We start from the raw sequence: 19,291 nt of genomic DNA on the forward strand, positions 1-19,291 counted from the left end.
AAGAGCCATGGGACTGGAGGTGTTGGGAGCACAGAGGTTCTTGCACTAATAGATAAGCACTAGGGAAACCAGGAATGTTGAATGTGCAGGGGTGTCTCTTCAAAGGCAGAGATAAATAACCAGTTGTCTATCCAGAAGGCTGGGAATGGAGCTGGTTAACAGCCTAGATGACCTTTGTGTTATCTGTAGGGCCAGGCTGCCTGTAGCTCTCCCAGGCTCCTCCAAACAGGACCAAAGTGGTTGATAGCCTAGGTGACCTCTGCGCTACCTGTATGCCCCAAATTGCACCAGATTCTCCCCTAGACCTTAACATATGTAGCCCATCTATAGAGCACATCTTCATGGAAGTGACATGTACTTAGAAAAGAGTTTCACTGGGTGTAGTAGTGTATGCCTTTAATCTAATCCCAGCAGTCGGGTGCAGAGGCAGGGTATCTCTTTAAGTTCAAGGCCAACCTGGTCTACACAGTGAGTTCCAGGACAGCTAGGAGAGATCCTATCTCAAAAAAGAAAAGGAGCCTCACTGTGCATATGGGATTGTGTTATACTAAACTGTACCGTACTTAAATATGCCCAAGATAAACTGCTTGGTCGCAAACTCTAGAGCAGGGTTCTCTGCCTTCCTGGTGCTGTGACCCTTTAATATAGTTTCTCATGTTGTGAGGACCTCAACCATAAAATTGTTACTTCATAAATGATTTTACTACTGTTATGAATCATAATGTAAATATCTATGTTTTCTGCGACCCCCAGGTTGGGAACACTGCTCTACAAGTTTGCTCCAACATCAGAATCACGTTGATTTCACTGGATTTCCTTCTTGCCTCACATGGACTGATCATTACTCTGCTAGCCCTGGTGTTTGCAGAGACTGCCCCACCTCCCCGAACGAGACGGCCCAGTAGTTAATAGTCCTGAGTTCTCTTCCAAAGAATACAGTTCTATTCCCAGTACCCACACAGTGGCTCACAACCATCTTTAACTCCAGTTCCAGGAAATCAGATGCCCACTCATAGCCTCCACAAGCACCAGGCACACATGTGGTACACAGACACACATGTAGATGAAACACTCATACACATAAATTAAAAACGAAAATAAAATGGATGCAGTTCACCCAATGGGAGGACATCTACCCCTGCGTCCTCCGTTTGCCTTCCATCTAGGATTGACACACACAAGAGAGTGATGGGGAAAGCGGCCCACAACCCTGGGAAGCTCAGGGTATGCCTGTACGGAAGCAGACTGGCACGGGGTGGGTGGGCGGCTCACCAACATTGGCGACGTAGAGCTTGTTGGTGAGAAGGACAGCCACAACAGCCATGGCCCCTCCTGAAATCTCCCTCTCCAGTGCCTTGAGTCTCTCAAGGATCTTCTGATACTGAGGTGGCAACTGGTGTTGGGGTACACCCTGCAAGTCATCATCGAGAAAGATCAGAGCAGCACAGGTGCTCGAGGACCATCTAACCAATCCTTCCTCCCTTGAGATAAAGCCACAGGGGCCCTGAGCAGCCAAGACAGACAGATTATTAGCAAAGACACAGCCAGGCTGGATTCCTGTAGGATGCCCGGGAAGGCCACTGGTGCTTTAACCAGGGGCAGCCTGAAGGTGATCCTGGCTCTGGACTGAGCCAGATCGCAGGACCTAGAAAGGCCTTTCCTTCCATCTATTGCTGCCATCCAAGGATGAAACTCGGAGTCCCCACAGGGATACTCCCACTGCCACCCCAACTTCCCCATCAGGATGCTGTCTCCTGATTCCTACCGCAGACCTTGCTGTGCGTAGGTGGCAAGCGACACAACGGATTAATGCTGGCACCCAGCAGTATAGACCATTACCTCTGGCAGCTGGGACTGGAGGCTGGCTTTCTCAGCCAAGGCATCATCGATGGACTCCAGGAAGCTCCTCTCTACCACATCGAAGGCCTGAGGGGACACAGGGCAAGGCAAGGGCTGGCTCAAACAATACCATCACCTCCTGCTAAGATGTCTCTATGGGGAGAGTAACAGATCCACAGACCATGGTAGATCACAAGATCTACCATGGGTAAGCAACACACATCACTGCTGCCTCATATGTGGGCTTTTCTGTTCACCTGCTGGACAATGGCGAAGCTGAAAGCTCCTCCTGGGACAGCCTCTGCAAAGCCCCAGCCAGGAGCCCTGAGGCCACAGAGAACAGGAAAAGGCTGGGGCAATTCTCAAAGACTAAGAAGCCTTCCTGGGGAGAAGGAAATCCCAACAGACAACAGAAGAAACTCAGGCCTGGCCAGTGAGGTGTAGGCCAGAACAGGAGTGGGGAGAGGTGCAGAGCATGTCAGGTGCCATCAGCACTGGAGAAGGAGCACCGGACCACACCCCAAGTCAAGGGGTCACTGCTAAGGACCATATCCCCACAGGGCCTCCATTCTCCACTCCCAGTGAGCCTCCTCCCAGGTCAGCCCTGCTACCAGTGGAAAAACTGCTGGGCCTGCCTGTGCTGGACTCCTGGGGACAAGGAACCCCTGTTTCCATGAACTGTACCTAGAATTGATCCTTGGTAGGGGATGAAGAAGCAGGCAATCTTCAGACCATCCTGTCCACACTTAGAGCTGCAGGGCCCAAGTGCCAGGGAGGAGAGGACACACAGGCAGAACAGGCCACTGGCAGCCAGGCCAATCCCCTTACCTGCAGCAGGACCCGCCGCACATCAGCCTCAGTGTGTTCAGTGTTGAGCTGGCCCAGCAAGAGTTCTGCAGAGAGCCTCTGGGCCACAAAGTTGGTCACTCGGTTGCCATCATAGCCATTGAAGACCCCATACAGGAAGCAGTTGTTTTCACTTCTAGCAGAGGGGGGGCAGGAAGAGGACTGAGACCCGGCATGAAGGCGATGGGGAAGAAGGAACGGGGGAGGGACTAAAGGCAGAAAAGGCTACAGGTACTCATTGGGGCACCCACATGGTAGTCATCATTTAACTAGGAAAACGACCTGCTTAGTCTACTCCATCCCTATACCATAGCATAGCAGGCCCCTGGCTCAGACACAGAAAGGACCCCAGCAGCGGTCACTTCCCACAGGCCCCACTTCACAGGCAAGCCTCGTACACGGTAGTGTCAAGACAGTTTATCTTTTCTTGCTCATGAACTGACTTTCTCTGTCCAGTACAGCAATGCCACACATACCTGAACTTGAGCCAGTTGTCCTCTGGAGGGTGGCTCTCGGTGCCCTTACCATCAGCAGAATAGCTACGGTTGGAAGCTGAACCGACTCCAGAGAGGTGACAGAGTGGCAAGTCATCTGTCCAGCTTGGCTGTTGCTCCTGGGAAACATCAGGAAACTGTGAAAGCCCACCATCATTCCCAGATCCCATTGCTCCTGCTTCTCCGACAAGGACAAAGGAGGGCCTGGATCCCACAAGATGGTTATGTCTGGGAAAAGATGCTTCTCTGAAGAGACACTTACAAAAGGCTTCCTGTTTTTATGGTGTATCCACAAACTGGTTCCCACAGGAATCCTAAAACTGCAGCATTCCCAAGTAGAAAGCTCAGCATGGCTTCTCAGAGAGAGCTCATTACAAAGCAGGAAATGCTAGTGTAACACACAGGACACTCTCTGGCCACACTCCTCACACAAAGGTTCGGGCTGGGCAGCACAAAGGAAACCAACTGCAGAATGCATGCCCCGCCGGCACAATGCCTGACCTGTGTGCAGCCCGGGATGTCTGTGTCATAAACAGCTTCCCACACATGTTCTCAGGAAGGTAGTGAGGACCTGGCCATCAGAAATTCAAGCCTGCAAGTCAGTCTGTCACTCTTCCTAGTATGGAGCCTCCACCTGTGCCCCTTCCCATTTCCTTCTCCAATAGCTACAGCTTGAAGGCCTGTGCACATCCTTTTTCTTGTTAGGCAGGTCTGCTGGGATCGCTGACTCAGGCGGGGTCATGGCCTTGTGTACTCATACTGCACCTTGGTTCTATCTCTCATGCCTATACCTGACTTTTATCCTATCCCACGAGATCTCAAATCAGGATGTTTTACACAATCACCAGACATTTACGCACAAACACACATAACACACACACAGAGAGTCCAATCTTGGCCTAAATATCCCAACTCTTTTCTTTTTTTTTAAAATACAGGTTTCTCTGTATAGCCCTAACCATTCTGGAACTTGTCCTGTAGACCAGGCCTGTCTCCAGAGTGCCACTACTGCCAGGTAACTTTTAATTTTGTAAGGTTCCTAGAGATGGCCCCAAGCATGTGTATTTCCTTTTTCTTTCCTTCTCTTCCCCTTTCTTTCTGGATGTAGGACTTATTAGTAAGCAAGACCCAGCAGCAGGAAACAGTACAATGCAAGTCCTCATGAGTGCAGGACTCAGGACTATCTGAGGATGGGATCAGCCACGTCTTCAGACTCATATGCATGAAACTAGGAAAAGTCCCTCTGGCAGCCAGGGAACTTGGTCTTGTTCAAGGCCTCAATTATACATTCTACATCCTGCAGTGAGGGAGGATGGACAGAAGGGCCTGGCTAAGGTAAACAAGCAGTAGCCAGTGTGCCCCGAGGTTCCCAAAAGCACCTTCCATGTGCATCTGAAGCCGAGACTGAGATGGCATAGATTAAAGACACACTGGAAGGCTATCTCAAGGTCCAGAAAGCAAGCACCATATGCCAGGTACACATACACACATGCGGCAAAACACTCATGCACATAAAACACCCTGAAAACGTTGTAAAGTTTTATTGAAATATTAAACAATTATGACCACCAGATGCAACTTCTTACATACTACTAGTAATGATCTTCAAAAAAGGTGTAAGAACAGGTGGGTGGTGGTGGCACATGCTTTTAATCCCAGCACCACTTGGAGGCAGAGGCGCAGGAGTTCTGAGTTCAAGGCCAATCTGGTCTACAGAGCAAGTTCCAGGGCAGTCCTGGCTACACAGAGAAACTCTGGAAAGAGAGAGAGAGAGAGAGAGAGAGAGAGAGAGAGAGAGAGAGAGAGAGAGAGAGAGNGAGAGAGAGAGAGAGAGAGAGAGAGAGAGAGAGAGAGAGAGAGAGAGAGAGAGGTAAAACCACTTCAGCTGGCTGGTCCAAACAGATATGGGACCAGCTTCTATGGCAAATCTCACCTTCTGCTTATTTACATAGTGAGAACTCAGTTTATAGATATACACATCCTCCAATTTTAATTGCTTTTATGCCACATTCATCTATTTCAAAGCTTTTGTTCAGTACTTAGTGCCCTGGAGCAACTGTTACTGGGTATGGGAGTTTATTTTATGAAATGACCAGGGGGTAAAATGATGTCTTTGGGTACGCAGTCATGCTGATACACTACACATCTGTATTGCTACCTCCAGTCAGGACACTTCAAATGCTCCACCCACCCTAGGCTGGCACACTGGCCTGTTCGCCATCCTGTGGTTTTGTCTTTTTCAGAACGGCATCTGTCAAAGCACGTGGCGATGACCCTGTAAGGCTGGCTTCTTTCGTGCGTGCTGCCCTGAGATTCAGCCACACTGGTGCCTGTGCACATTAGTAGCTTGCTCATCTTTACCACAGCACTGTGTAGTTCTCCTTTCCCACTGATAGACCATGGAGGAGCCTGCTTATCCCTGTATCCTCTGAAGGACATTCGGGCAACACTCTGAGTGTAACTTTTCATTTCTTCTGGTAACTACCTAGGGTTCGGGCTGCTTGGGTCACAAACATCTACTGGAAGGCTGACACGCATGTGCTACACACACATACATACAAAAAATAAAAAATAAAAAAAAAGCACCAGGTCCAAGTAAATGAATGTTTAGCTCTCTTTCTTGCAAATTTCTTTATTGGGCCAGGAATGATAGCATACACCTTTAGTCCCAGTAGTTGGGCGGCAGGCCAGCCAGAGCTATACAGTGACCCTGTCTCAAATGGGGGACAGAGATAGGTTGATATTTATTACTTTAAACGCCCCACGTGTGTGGATGCTCCTGAAAGCCTGAAGAGGGAGCTAGAACCTGAGGCGTGCTGAGTCACTGGACATGGGTGCCAGGAACAAAACTTAAATCTTCTAGAGGAGCAACAAGGGTTCTTAACTACTGAGCCATTCTCCAGCTCCTGAGTATTTAGCGTTAAAAGAAACTGTCAAACCATTTTCCAGGGCAGCTGTGCCACGTGTCCTCCCGCCAGCAGCCAGCACTCCAAGTGGACAGCATCATGGTCATCACTAGGTCTGCTCTCAGCACTCTAACATATGCCTGATCTCATGGTGCAGTTTGCATTTCCCTAATAGTTAATGGCACTGACATCTTTTCAAGTGCTCACTTGCTACCCCACAGGTCCCCTCTGGCAACTGTTTTTACTTTACACTTCCTTTTAAACTGGGTTAACAACAGAGCTCTGAGAGTTCTTCACATATTTTGCCCCACACTGCTTTGATGACTATATGACTTGTAAATATTTTCCCAAGTCAGTAGCTTACCATTCCATTTACCCCATATTGATTTCGGTAGAATAAACTTAAACTTTGAATGATTTCCACTTTATTGATTTCTTCCTTTTATGGGTTGTGCTTTTAGAGTCATATCCAAAGGCTCCTTGAGCAGCCCAGGCCATGAGAGTCTCACTAGAAGTTTTACAGTTCTTTTTTTTGGGGGGAGGGGGTTTCGAGACAGGGTTTCTCTGTAGCTTTGGGGCCTGCCCTGGAACTAGCTCTTGTAGACCAGGATAATCTTGAACCCAGAGATCTGCCTGCCTCTGCCTCCTGAGTGCTGGGATTAAAGGCATGTGTCACCACCGCCTGGCGAAGTTTTACAGTTCTACGCCCACCCAAGACCTCTTTTGAATTCATTTCTGTAGCAGGCAGCTCTAGGTCAATGTCCCCCTGCATTAGGTGGCCAATGGTTCTAACATCACTTTTGAAGATCAGCTTCCTTCACTTAGTTCCCATCACACTCCATCCTGCTGTGTTTCTGAGCTCTGTTCCGTTCATCTCTCCAGCTTTGATATAGTCTTAAATTCACCTACAGCAATGGTTCTCAACCTTCCTAATACAGTGACCCTTTAATACAGTTCCTCATGGTGTGGCATCCCCAACCATAAAGTTATTTTTGTTGCTGTAATTTTGCAACTGTTATGAATCATAATGTAATAGCTGAGGTGCAGAACCCACAGGTTGAGAACCACTGACCCACGGGACTTTCTCTTACTGTATTTTTTTTTCCCCAAGACTGTTTTGGCTAGTCTAGTTTCTATGCCTTTCCATATAAATTTTATGACTGTGTACACATACACAACACACACATACACACAGCCTTGTTGGGAATCCAGGCATAGAGTACACACGTGTAAATCCAGCATTTGGGAAGCTGAGGCAGTAGGATCACAAGTTTGATGCCACGCTGAACTACACAGTGAGACCCTGTCTCAGAAATCAATGAATAAATGATGACGACTACTTGAATCTACAGGCCAGCCTGGGGAGAACCCGCATCTCCACTGCGCCAACCTTCTGACCCATGAATATGGTATGTCTCCACCCTCACTCATGCTTTCTTCATGGGATGTTTGCTTAGTCGCAATCTCACCACAGGATTTGGTTAGGTCAAGTGAGAGCAAAAGGAAAACTGCTTCCTGGCCACAAAAACACTTTCTATCTCTGTTCCTGACTTCTAACCTAAATGGGAACTCACATCACTGTGCCACATGGATTATGTGACTGCTGTATACTTAGTTTACATACACACTCATTCAACAAACCTACCTGCTGACTGACTGCTTAAAACAGGCAGGCATTACCCTAAGTCCCAGGAACAGCACAACAAAATAAAACAAGGAAACTCATTGTTTGAAGCTTCCCTTCTAGGGGAAGAGACACCAACCACATAATACAATAAATTTGCATCACAATTTTGGCTAGGGATATGGGCTGTGGAGAAACACGCGACAAAAACAGGACAGAAAGTGATGGGGTGCACTCTCAGATGAGGTGGTAAGAAGAGCAGGCGACCTGTAAGCCAGACCTGAGTGGCTGAAGTATTGGTCTTTCTAGAGAGTGGGAATGAGCTTTCCAAGTAGAGGGAACAGCATGTGCAGAGACCTGAGGTGGAAGGAGAAAGTGCCTGACTAAAGGAAGCAAGAGAGGCTGGTATGGCGTCCACGGTGAGATGGGGAAAGCAGCCGGAGACCTGAGGGTCTGTACAGATGCGCACATGGGCCTGCGGACAGTGCCAGACTTCGTGGGCACGATTAGTAGGTAATGGCCAGAGAATTAATTATTTCTCTGGAACTCATGTGTTACCAATCATCCCTACAGATCTGGTGACTACACCTACTGCCAGGACCTTCACTCAGGGCTCAGTTGACCTGATATAGGGAGTTCCTTCTCTAGGTTCTGCCTAATGCCTGTGGTGGGAAAGAAATTAAACCTAAGACACACATAAGTACAGGGCGCCTTTTCAGCCAGGATTATCCTGTGTCCTCGAGGAAAGATGCGCAAGGAGGTACTACTCAGCACCCTACAGGCTGCAGATGGTTTAAAGCGTGGACAATGGTTTTAAAGTGCTGTCTGCATTAAAGATGAGATTAAAATGGACTGAACCCCTCCAATATGAGACAGGCAATACCAAGTGATGCAGACTACCGTTTCAACCAATGTGCCAGCACCTAACTCACAAAAGGACGGACACAGGCATTCGGGACTAGAAGCCTTCTAACATCCATACTTACTAGCAACAAGCAAGTATTGCCCCAGCAACTAATTCAGTGTTAGAGATACAGTATTAGGAAGGCTAGTGGTTGGTCCTAATGCATACTCCTGTAATCCCAGCACTGGGGAGTCTGAGGCAAGAAGCCTGGAATTCAAAGCCAGCTTGGGATACACAGTGGGTCAGTGAGATGGCTTAGCAGGTAAAGGCACCTACCATCAAGTCTAATTTTCTGAATGAGATTCCAGAATTCACATGGGGGAAGGAGAGAACCAGCTTCTACAAGTTATCCTCCAACCTTTATATGCATGTCTGCAAAAACAAAAGAGCACACACACACACACACACACGACTGCAAATTTTAAAGGAAAAAGCTAGTTGCTACCATGTGAAAATAAAGGACACGCACCCTATAGAAGGACCTGTCTTGGTGTTACTCAGGAAGCAATGCATTGTGGGAACCCAGGAAGATGCTATGGGGTGGGCCAGTGCTATACTGACCACCAAGGCCATATTTAGCTGATGTGGGAATAACAAACTCTCCCAAATCAGAAGCCCATAAGCATAACAATGTCAGAGTACTTAGCTGGTATCTTGGCCTTCAGGAATTACAACTATGGTCTGGGGACGCCTACACTATATTTTTAAAATCTCTTTTTCGGGTGCTGGAGAGAGGAATCAGTAGATGAGAGCACTGGCTGCCCTTCCCAAGGACCAGGGTCCAATTCCCAGCACTTACACTGTGGTTTACAGTGTAAACCAGCTCCAGAGGCTCTGACTGATGCTCTCTGCTGGCACCCACAGGTACACCACACACAGCACACAGACATCCAAGCAAAGCACCCAGCCACATAAAATAAAAATAAACTTTCTTTGCAGGTTCTTTGCAGGGGAGGTTTGGAACTGGGCCTCACTGTGTAGGCCTGGAACTCCTTGCTCTGTAGATCAAGCTGGCCTTGAACTCAAAGAGAACTACTTGTCTCTGTCTCCCAAGTGCTGGGATTAAAAGTGTGTGCCACCATGCCCAACTCTAAATCATTTTTTGTTTGTTTTTTTATTTGATTTTTACAATGTTGAGTCAGTAAATTCTGGAGATTCATCCTTTCACTAGCAGGCAAACAGTATTTTTGTCAAGACTCCAGCACCTCTGTGCACTTAGGCACAGTCTTTGTTCATCTTGAAAAAAGCACCCCAGGGCTGGAGAGATGGCTCAGTGGTTAAGAGCATTGCCTGCTCTTCCAAAGGTCCTGAGTTCAATTCCCAGCAACCTACATGGTAGCTCACAACCATCTGTAAAGAGGTCTGGCACCATCTTCTGGCCTTCAGGCATACAGACAGACAGAATATTGTAGACATAATAAATAAATAAATAAATAAATAAATTTTAAAAAAAAGGCACCCCAAAAGCATGTTTACTGAGACTTTTTTCTTTTTGTATGCACATAGGGTGAATGTATGTGTGCTCTGGGTATATGGCAAACGGCTAAAAGTAACAACAAGTCTCCATGATTGCTCTCCACTCTATTCATTGAAGCAGGGTCTCTCACTGAGCCTGGAGATGAACAATTATAGCCAGTCCTGTTGAGTGTTGGGATGGCAGGCTGGCCAACACAGCTATCTGGCTTTTACATGGGTGCTGGGGATTCGAACTCCAGAACAGCCAGGGCTACAAAGACAGAACCTGTCTCAATAACAAACAAACAAACAAAGGTGAGAGAGCTCTGAGTCAGAGGAGAGGCAGCCTGTTTCTCAGGGGCAGCACACACCTGCTGTCAGATAAAGCAAGTCTTTCTTCCCGAGAAGTCTGGCAGGTTGGTGTCCCCCAACCACACTCCTGCGGAACACTTTCAACCTACATTCACAGAAGTCAAATGAGGCCTTAGCACTCCTTCCAGTCTTCCAGGGTGTTGACAGAGCTTGAGTCTCACCCTCTGACAGGCCAACTTCTCACACAGCTGTCAAGCTTGTTCAGTTAAAGCCTTCCACATAGCTTCAAATGACTTCTAAAAACCTGCCCAGACAAAAGGCAGGGGACGCAAACTCACTTCTGGCACAAGGGATCCACACCAAGGGTTTACATTTCTTGAAAGGGTCAACACACAGCGGGTGTGGTGGCGCACGCCTTTAATCCCAGTGCTCTGGGAGGCAAAGGCAGGTGGATCTGAGTCTGAGGCCAGCCTGGTCTAGAGAGTGAGTTTGAGAACAGCAAGGATTACGTAGAGAGATCCTGTCTCAACAAAACAAAGACAGGGCTGGAGAGATGGCTCAGAGGTTAAAAGCACTGACTGCTCTTCCAGAGGTCCTGAGTTCAATTCCCAGCAACCACATGGTGGCTCACAACCACCTATAATGAGATCTGGTGCCCTCTTCTGGCCTACAGGCAGAATACTTGACTGACTGACTGAATGAATGAATGAATACATAAATAATGAATAAATCTTTAAAAAACAAAGCAAAAAGACAAAAATCGAAACAACAACAACAAAAGAAAAGCCCAATACAGGGTGGGCAAAATGGTTCAGTCCCTTGCTTCCAAGCCTGAAGACCAAAGTTTGAACCCCAGAATCCACCCCCATGGTAGAAGGTGAGAAACAACTCTAAGTTGTCCTCTAACCTCTACAGAACATTCATGCACCCCATTCACCCCTCACTCACAAAGCCTGTTACACTGGGGCCTCAAACGAAGAGGCTTCTGGTCTCCGTGCTTCGGTCACAGAGATAAGCCAACTAACACCAGTGCTCCTTGCTAAGCCAAGTCCCACTTACTTTACATTGGTCATCATTAGGCAGTAAGTTCCTGGCCAGTTTTCCTTGGCTTTCTAGTGAGATAAAGACAAATTTTACCCAACAAGCACAGAGAGGCAACACTCACCTGTCTGTATTTCTCAGTCTCACCTACCCGCAAGTTCCCTGCTCTCCAACCCACCTGAGGAGAACGGCCATGTCAGGCACAGGCCATTCTCAATGCATTATACACTTCTAATTTCACATTTGACCTTAGCCAAAACATTGAGATCAATCTAAAAGCCATAATGCTACTTCCAATTTTATCCTTAAACTGTCAGTTTCTTTCTCAGATGACTTTGTTTTGAATGCAAACTTTCCCAGTATTATGCTAAGTGGAAAGCCGGTGTGACTTACAGTAGTATCTAGAAGACAAAAAATGAGAATCTACTCAAGCCATTGCTTGTCGCAGACTCTGAGAGAGCAGCAAGGGCTCTTAACTCCTGAGCCACCTCTCCAGCCATCCTCTAGGTTTTAAAGGAGATTAGCCTAAATCTAGCACTCAGGAGGAAAAAGTAGAAAGGTCGCCACCACAAGTTCAACCTGGTACAGGCTAGCCAGGGCTAGTCTCGAAATTGGCCCCTGCTCAAAGTGGGGGACGAGAGGCAGAAGGAAAGCACTCAGTGGTGCTCTTCCAGAGGACCCAAATTTCAGTTCCCAGAACACAGGATGACCCAAAACCACCTGAACTCCAGCTCCAGATCGGATGCCCTCTTCCGTATTCCACTAACACCTACACGCACACACACATGCACACACGCACACACACCTGAACTCCAGCTCCAGATAATTGGATTCCCTCTCTGGACTCCACTAATAACTGCACACACACTCACACACGCACACAAATAATTTTTTTTGTTTTGTTTTTTGAGACAGAATTTCTCTATGTAGCTTTGGAGTCAGTCCTGGAACTCACTATGTAGATCCCACACTGGTCTTGAACTCACAGAGATCCACCTGCCTCTGACTCCCAAGTGTTGGGATTAAAGGTGTAAATCACCAATGCCCAGCAAGTCTTGAGAGAGAGAGAGAGAGAGAGAGAGAGAGAGAGAGAGAGAGAGAGAGACAGAGAACAGCAAATGTCATAAAAGTATTAAGAGCATAAAAAGGTCAAATTGAGCCAGGCAATGGTGGCTCATGCCTTTAATCCCAGTACTCGGGAGGCAAACGTAGGTGGATCTCTGTGAGTCTGAGGCCAGCCTGGTCTACAAGAGCTAGTTCCAGGATAGGCGCCAAAGCTACAGAAAAATCCTGTCTCAAAAAACAAAACAAAAACAAAAAATTGAAGCCTTCTCTTGCCAACATCTGAAGTCTGAAGGGAACTGAAAAATCAAATGCCTTCCCAATCACCATTTCTTTGTTACTTCTCCAACACATACTAAACCTCATAATGGAGACACAGGCTCCAGAAGAACACTGCATAAGGTCCCAGAGCCTGCTTTCAGTGGTTGCAGCATGAGTACTGGGCATTCCACTCTCAGGTGACTAAACATGGGGCCTCTGGCCACTGTCATGCTACAGCCTGCACTGTTAAATGGTTGACTACTTGAAGGCCTGTATTGCTCAAGTGTGAGCATTTCTGGGTACAGTGTTATAAGGTAATTAATGTGCCCTTTCTTAGTAGTACAGGATAGTTCAACCTTAGCACAGTGGTCTCATAAGGGTCTCAGGCCCTGTGACACATGGGCAGTTTCTCCTGAAGGGTGCTCCTTCAACGAGAGGCCCAGTGGCCTTGGGTCTCAGACACTGATTTAATAGCAAGTAGTCAAAGAACGACGGGAGTTTGAGCCAGTGTGAGTCAGGGAGTATCTGGTCCTCCCTGACTTACTGACCCACTCAGGAGGTTATGTCAGTGTGAGCCAGGGACCATCTGATCCTCCTGACTTTACTGACCCACTCAGAAGCGCTCTTGCTGTGCTATGGCTGAGCAAGCTTAGAGTGTGTTCTCCTCCTCTCCTGTTCTGCCAGGGACTATCCACAAGCAGCATCCCCAGCGACTCTTAGCACGTCTGCCAAGTCTCATCCTTCCTCCACACTGCTCAACAATTTTTGGAAAGGTCACATATTTGCTACTCACACAAACCGCCCACTCCTCCGCCCCTGTACTGACTGATGCATACTCTCTCCCACGTCCCCAAATGCCAGCCCCGTGAGCTCAGGGGGCGCTAGCCTTGGGGAAGCTGAGAAGGGGGTGTTTCACACTCTAAGCCCTCAGTACAGAGCCGTGTACACACACACACACACACACACACCATGACTCCTCCATCATTTAAAAGAACTATTCATAAAATTCAACAGAAAACGTGCTAAGAGACTAGGCCACTTCAAAGGACCTAACTCCAGCCTGATTTTGAGACGGAGCCTCCTACAGTCTGCTGTGGTTTGAAAAGTGACCCTTGCATGTGTAGCCTCACGGGCTTCACACACATACATGTGCATGTTTATTTAAGCATGAGTTCCTCAAATTCTCATGCACTCTTATCGAAATCAAGGAGTACATAATTGTCCCCACCCGGACTCATCTCAAAACCCAGGCAGACAAGTGGACAAAGCCCCGTTCCCAGTTCAGGCCACAGCATGAATATCAAATTATGGTATGAAAAGGCCGAGTGTTCTGTGGTGAAAGCAGCCCATTGCTGAAGAGACCAAAAGGAAGCTTGGAAGGGAGAACAATGCCCCGGGGAAGATGGCTTAGGGTAAGGGACAGCAGTTTCTTCTCTTCACAAAAACCTCCTATGTGACCCACTTCTCTGAGGCCAAGTCACTCCAGGCTCCCACTGCCCTCTAGAGCCTCCATCAAATACTCTCTCTGCTGCTGCTAGACTCCATGATATATGCTCAAAGGTCTACTAATAACTGTGGTATGGTCTCTGCGGACCAGCACAGCAGTTGGACCTCATTCCTGATGCCTGGTGAACTTGACTTCCTCCTTTCCCTCCCCTTCCCAGTGTTGGGATGGAACCCCAGGCCTTGTGCATGCTAGGCAAACACTCTTCTACTGAGCTATACATCAACCCTGAATTTTTTTTTCTTCTTCCAAAATAAATGTTTTCATTTCAGTGGACAAATTTGTTTAGAGACAAGGTCTCACATAGCCTGACCTTCTTGCTTCTGCCTCCCAAGTGCTAGGATTACAGGCCTGTACCACCACGCTGTTTTATGAGGTGCTGGGAATCAAGCCCAGGACTTCACACATACTAGGCAAACACTCTAGCAATGGAGTCAACCCACCAGCCCAGTACTTATTTAAGGTACACCAAAAGAAAAAACATCTTAGGTAGCACCTGTGATTTAGTAAATATAATTTCTCAGGACAAATCCAAGTCTAAAAATGATTTCAGACTGACATTCTTCTTTCAAACTCATTTTTTTTGTTTTTTTTTTTTTAAATATTTTTGAAGATATCATCTTACTATGTTGCTGAGGTTGGCCTCAGACTCCTGGTCTCAAGCGACCCTTCCAACTCAGCCTCCTGAGCAGCCGGTATTACAGTCATGCGCCACAGTCACAAACCAAACTCTCAGTTCTCCCTGCTCCAAAGGCACTCCTTACTTCACCCACAGCACAGGTGATGCTCACACGGACCCTTGGAGTCCTTGGCTCTTCTCCGTCCGTCACACACCTCGCAGGCAACTCCATTCACCAGTAATCACAACGGCTGTCTCCAAAGGGCAGCCATACTGCTATTTCCCACCAACTCCATCATCCTGGCCAAACCAATGTCTTCTCACACCAGCCAGAGGTTCAGCAGGCCCCAGGCTTCCACTCTTAACCCAAGAGGAATTTTTCTCTAACCAAAAGTCAGGTGTCCTCAGGACCCTGCTGAAACCACTCAGAATCTGAAGGCGACAGCAGCAATCACTAAGCCAACAGTACCTCAGACCACAGCTATCATTTCCCCAAGGTGCTCCAGCCACACTAGCTGCCTTGGCGACTCCTGAAAAGGGCAGGCTCTCAAATACTTCATCTTCTCCCACATTCCCACCCGTCTCAACAAATGTTGAGATACTATTCCTACCGCCCTGTTGGGAACAGCCCCCGCCCTACTGTTTCTGGACCTTAGCGTGCACTAGCTATTACTAGATCATACATAATCTGTACTTGCTGTTTACCACCTGTCTCCATCACTAGGACAGAAGCTTCAGGAGGGCAGTGTCCCCAGCACCGGCACAACGCCTGCCATAGCAGGAACACTCACAGACACTTCAGGGGATCACTCTCAGCAGCACTGAAGGCACAAGTTTGTGGCTGAGTGTAGAGGACACACGATCCTTGTACTCACAGGTGAGCACTAGGGACCAGGAATGTTAAACACACGGGGTTGTCTCTTCAATGGAAAGGCTGTATACTGGTTTCTGCCTGGAAAGCTGAGGGTAGATGTACATAAGAGACTGGTGACCTGTGCTATCTGCAGGGCCAGGCCATAGCTGACTCTGGTCCCAGACTCTTCCTCCCTAGACCTTTGTCCTGAGCATTGCTTCGCAGTCAGCAGAACTTATTCTTAAGGACTCTGTAAAAGAGTAGTCATGCCTTGAGCATGACTGTGATAACTGTCACCAGGAAACTTTCTTCCAAAGTTGTACTGTACTTATACATATCTAAACTAACTGCCCAGAGTTACACTCCAGACGTTTGAACCAACACAGCTAAGTCATGTGGAAGTGGCTTTCCTTCTTGCTTTACTCAGACACTGCAGGCCCTGGTGTTTGCAGAGCCCCCACAGCTGAGTGTTACCAAACTTGGCGAGTATTTTGACAGTTTATTTAATAGCATCAATTCTCCAGCGAGTTCTTCTGGATTGGGGGAACTGAGCCATCAGGGACTTGCTTTCTCCAGGCCACAAGGACTGGGTTTTAGGGGGTTTGTTGTTATTGTTGTGTCGTTGAGACAGGGTTTCTCTGTTTAACAGTCCTGACTGTCCCGGAACTCTCTTTGTAGACCAGGCTAGCCCTGAACTCAGAGATTTGCCTGCTTCTGCCTTCCATATGCTGAGTTCTTCTAAAGCAGCTTTTTCTCAACCTGTGGGTCTCGCCCCTCTGTGTGCTGAATGACCCTTTCAGAGGAGTGCTATCAGACATCCTGCATATCAGAAACTTCCATTACTATTCATAACAGTAGCAAAACTAGTTACAAAGTAGCAATAAAATAATTTCATGGTTGGAGGGGTCCCCACAACATTAGGAACTGTATTACAGGGCCACAGCATTAGGAAGGCTGAGATCCACTGATCTAAAGTTTCTGTAAAACCACTTTTCTTCGCTGGGTGTGGTGATGTAGTGTTTAATCCCAGCACTCCAGAAACAGAAGCAAGCAGATCTCTGAGTTCAAGGCTAACTTGATCTAAGTAGTGAACTGGAGGCAAGCCAATGCTACATCACTGTTTGAGTCTCAGAACAACCAATCAACCAAATTCCGTACTAGAGAGATGGTTTAACAGGTAAGAGCACTTGCTTCTCTTCCAGAGGACCCAAGTTTAGTTCCCAGCACCTACATGGCGGCTTACAACTGTCTGAATTCATTCCCAGAGAAATTGGTGCCTTCTTCTGGCTTTCATAGGCACCAGGCATGCACCTACATTTACATGTAAGCAAAATACTCATACATGTAGAATTTTTTAAAAATTAAATTAGATGGACAGTGGTGGTGCACACCTTTAATCCTACTGGGGGAAGTGGGGGATCTAAGACAGACAGATATCTGAGTTCGAGGTCAATCTGGTCTACAGAGCAAGTTCCAGGACAGCCAGGGCTGTTACAAAGAGAAACCTTGTCTCAAAAAATAAACAAACAAAACAGATACTACTTGTTAAAAGCTATTCTGTCCCCACCCCCTTTTTTAAGTCCTCCAGCAGAGAAGCTGTTCTAGTGCTGGGGAAAGTCTACCTTCTACCAAACTGGAGCTCTCTGCGCCCATCACATCTAGCAGACAGAGAAGCTATTTGACCCAGGTGACTATTCTCTCCTTAGCAAGCATCATTTACTATTTTTTTTCCAGCCCCTCTTTCTCTCGGGACCACAATATATCACTGTTCCCGGGATGCTTTCTACAATGGAGACATTTATACAAGGGCCTTGTCCCTCCGGGACCTAACAAAGCAGAAAGCCAGGCCTCCCAGAGTTATACAAAAGCCTGCACAGGCACGCAGTAATAAAGGCCATCACTCTTCCTCCACTTCTCACGCTTCGGACCCTCAAGGACAGGAGTGCTATTTCCCCTCATCCTTGTAAAGCCAAGGCCTAGCTCCAGACTAAACACCGACCAAGCACCTAGCATGCAAGGGCGGTCAACGGTGGAGTCAACACGCTAAGCAAAAGGTGACAATTCCCTGTCTTCAAGGAATCCACAACCTAGCCCATCATTCACAGACAACTCCTTACAGAGTACTACGACTAGGGGACCAGCGTCCTGTCAATTCCGTCAAAGTTCTGTGCGGCTACCATGTATGTGTAACTGTGCGCACCTGTGAAGACTGCGTCAGACCCGTGGAGGTCCAGACTACCGAGTCCGACATCCTACCTACTCTCACCTTGGAGAAGGGATCTGGTGAACTGGGAGGCAGAACCAATACCCCAAGACATCACTTCTTTGAGCAACCTAAAGCTTGGGGGGTTTTGTAGAGGCAGACTGATTTTAGTTCTGCCCCTGCCGCTCACCAGCTGTGTGACCTCGGTTTCCTCATCTGGAAAACAGAACTAATTGTTGTACCTAGCTATGTGCTGGTGCTGCTGCGAAGCTCACGACCGTGAAGAGGTCCACACAATGCCTGAGATACAACGCGCCTTACACCACCGGGGTTATTTATTATTAGCCGTGTCCGAGCCCCGGATGGCCCGCTCCGCGGAGCCACGTCCCCTTCCGGCACCAGGACTATCCCACTCAGCAGGACCCCGGCGCCCTTGACCCCCAAAGGCTCGGCCTGCGGTGCGCACGCGCAGAGCGGGCGAGTCGCCAGCCTCGCACGGGTCGTGGGCGCGCTGCAAGCACCCACTGATCTCTGGGGCGAGGGGTCCACACTCTGCCATCTAAAGATAACCGCTCTTGCATCGAGGACACACCCGAGCTCCCAACCCTCCCAGCCCGGTGAGCGGGTCGGTTTCCTCACACTCTGAAGCAGGCTCCTCCTCTGCGCCGCCATCTTGGAGGACCCCGCGGCGCGCCAGTCTCTCCGAGTAGCGAAATGGGTTGCTAGAGCGGCCCCGACTGTGTTCCCACCCCCCCCCTTATCCACAGCGCCCCCTGCGGAACGGAGGAGGTGCAGCAGAGGAGCGTTGCGCGGGCGCGTTTTTCTACCCTCCGCTTTCTTATTCCTTGGGATCTCTCTGCGTGCTTTCTCCAGGTTTCTTTGAAATGGGGATCCTGAGAGCCCATTTAAGGCGCTTTATGAGGGAGGGAAGAACGAATGATTCGGGTTACAAGAGTCTTGGGTGACCTCTTGACCTTATGGTGGAGGCCAAAGGAAGCCAAACTAGCTGACCTTCAAATTGGGGAAGGCTGCAATTCCGGGTAGTTGTAAATGCTCGGAAGTGAAGTTTATAGACAGTAGCAAGGCCGTGTTGCGTCAACTGGCACCTGACAGGAACTGCTGGTGCCCAAAGCGGGAGTATGTTTGTTCAAGAGCGGTGCAGAAGCTGGGTGTGGAGAGCGTCCAGTCTCACACCTGTAATCTCAGAGTTTAGGGACCTAAGGCAGGAGGATAACAAGTTTGAGGGTAGCCTGGTTATATGTTATACAGGTTCGTTCTAGAAGAGACTGACAAATAGGCTCCCAAAAGTAAGACCTGAAGAATAAGGTCCCTCCGCTGGGGCAGCTCAGGGCCCCAAAACAGGATGTA

The 19,291-nt window shown here is 48.2% G+C and overlaps 1 protein-coding gene across 2 annotated transcripts in view; it reads right to left on the minus strand.

Annotated features, from left to right (window-relative positions):
• Positions 1 to 19,291, minus strand: part of LOC126515732 (TGF-beta-activated kinase 1 and MAP3K7-binding protein 1) — a 65,622-nt gene that overhangs the window by 11,014 nt on the left and 35,317 nt on the right. The window contains exons 1-5 of one of the 2 annotated variants that reach the window (XM_050165599.1): positions 18,563 to 18,642; positions 3,162 to 3,298; positions 2,668 to 2,821; positions 1,840 to 1,926; positions 1,273 to 1,411 (exon numbers count right to left, since the gene is read on the minus strand). In XM_050165599.1, coding sequence (XP_050021556.1) covers positions 1,273 to 1,411; positions 1,840 to 1,926; positions 2,668 to 2,821; positions 3,162 to 3,298; positions 18,563 to 18,595 — 550 coding nt within the window. In that variant the 5' untranslated portion in view covers positions 18,596 to 18,642. Of the gene's footprint in view, positions 1 to 1,272; positions 1,412 to 1,839; positions 1,927 to 2,667; positions 2,822 to 3,161; positions 3,299 to 18,562; positions 18,643 to 19,291 lie in introns of those variants that run through there. The other variant, XM_050165597.1, reaches the window with a different exon arrangement.

Source organism: Alexandromys fortis, unplaced genomic scaffold, assembly GCF_014885135.2.
Source record: "Alexandromys fortis isolate MF-2015 unplaced genomic scaffold, M_Fortis_MF-2015_v1.1 scaffold_157, whole genome shotgun sequence".
NCBI lineage: Eukaryota > Metazoa > Chordata > Mammalia > Rodentia > Cricetidae > Alexandromys > Alexandromys fortis.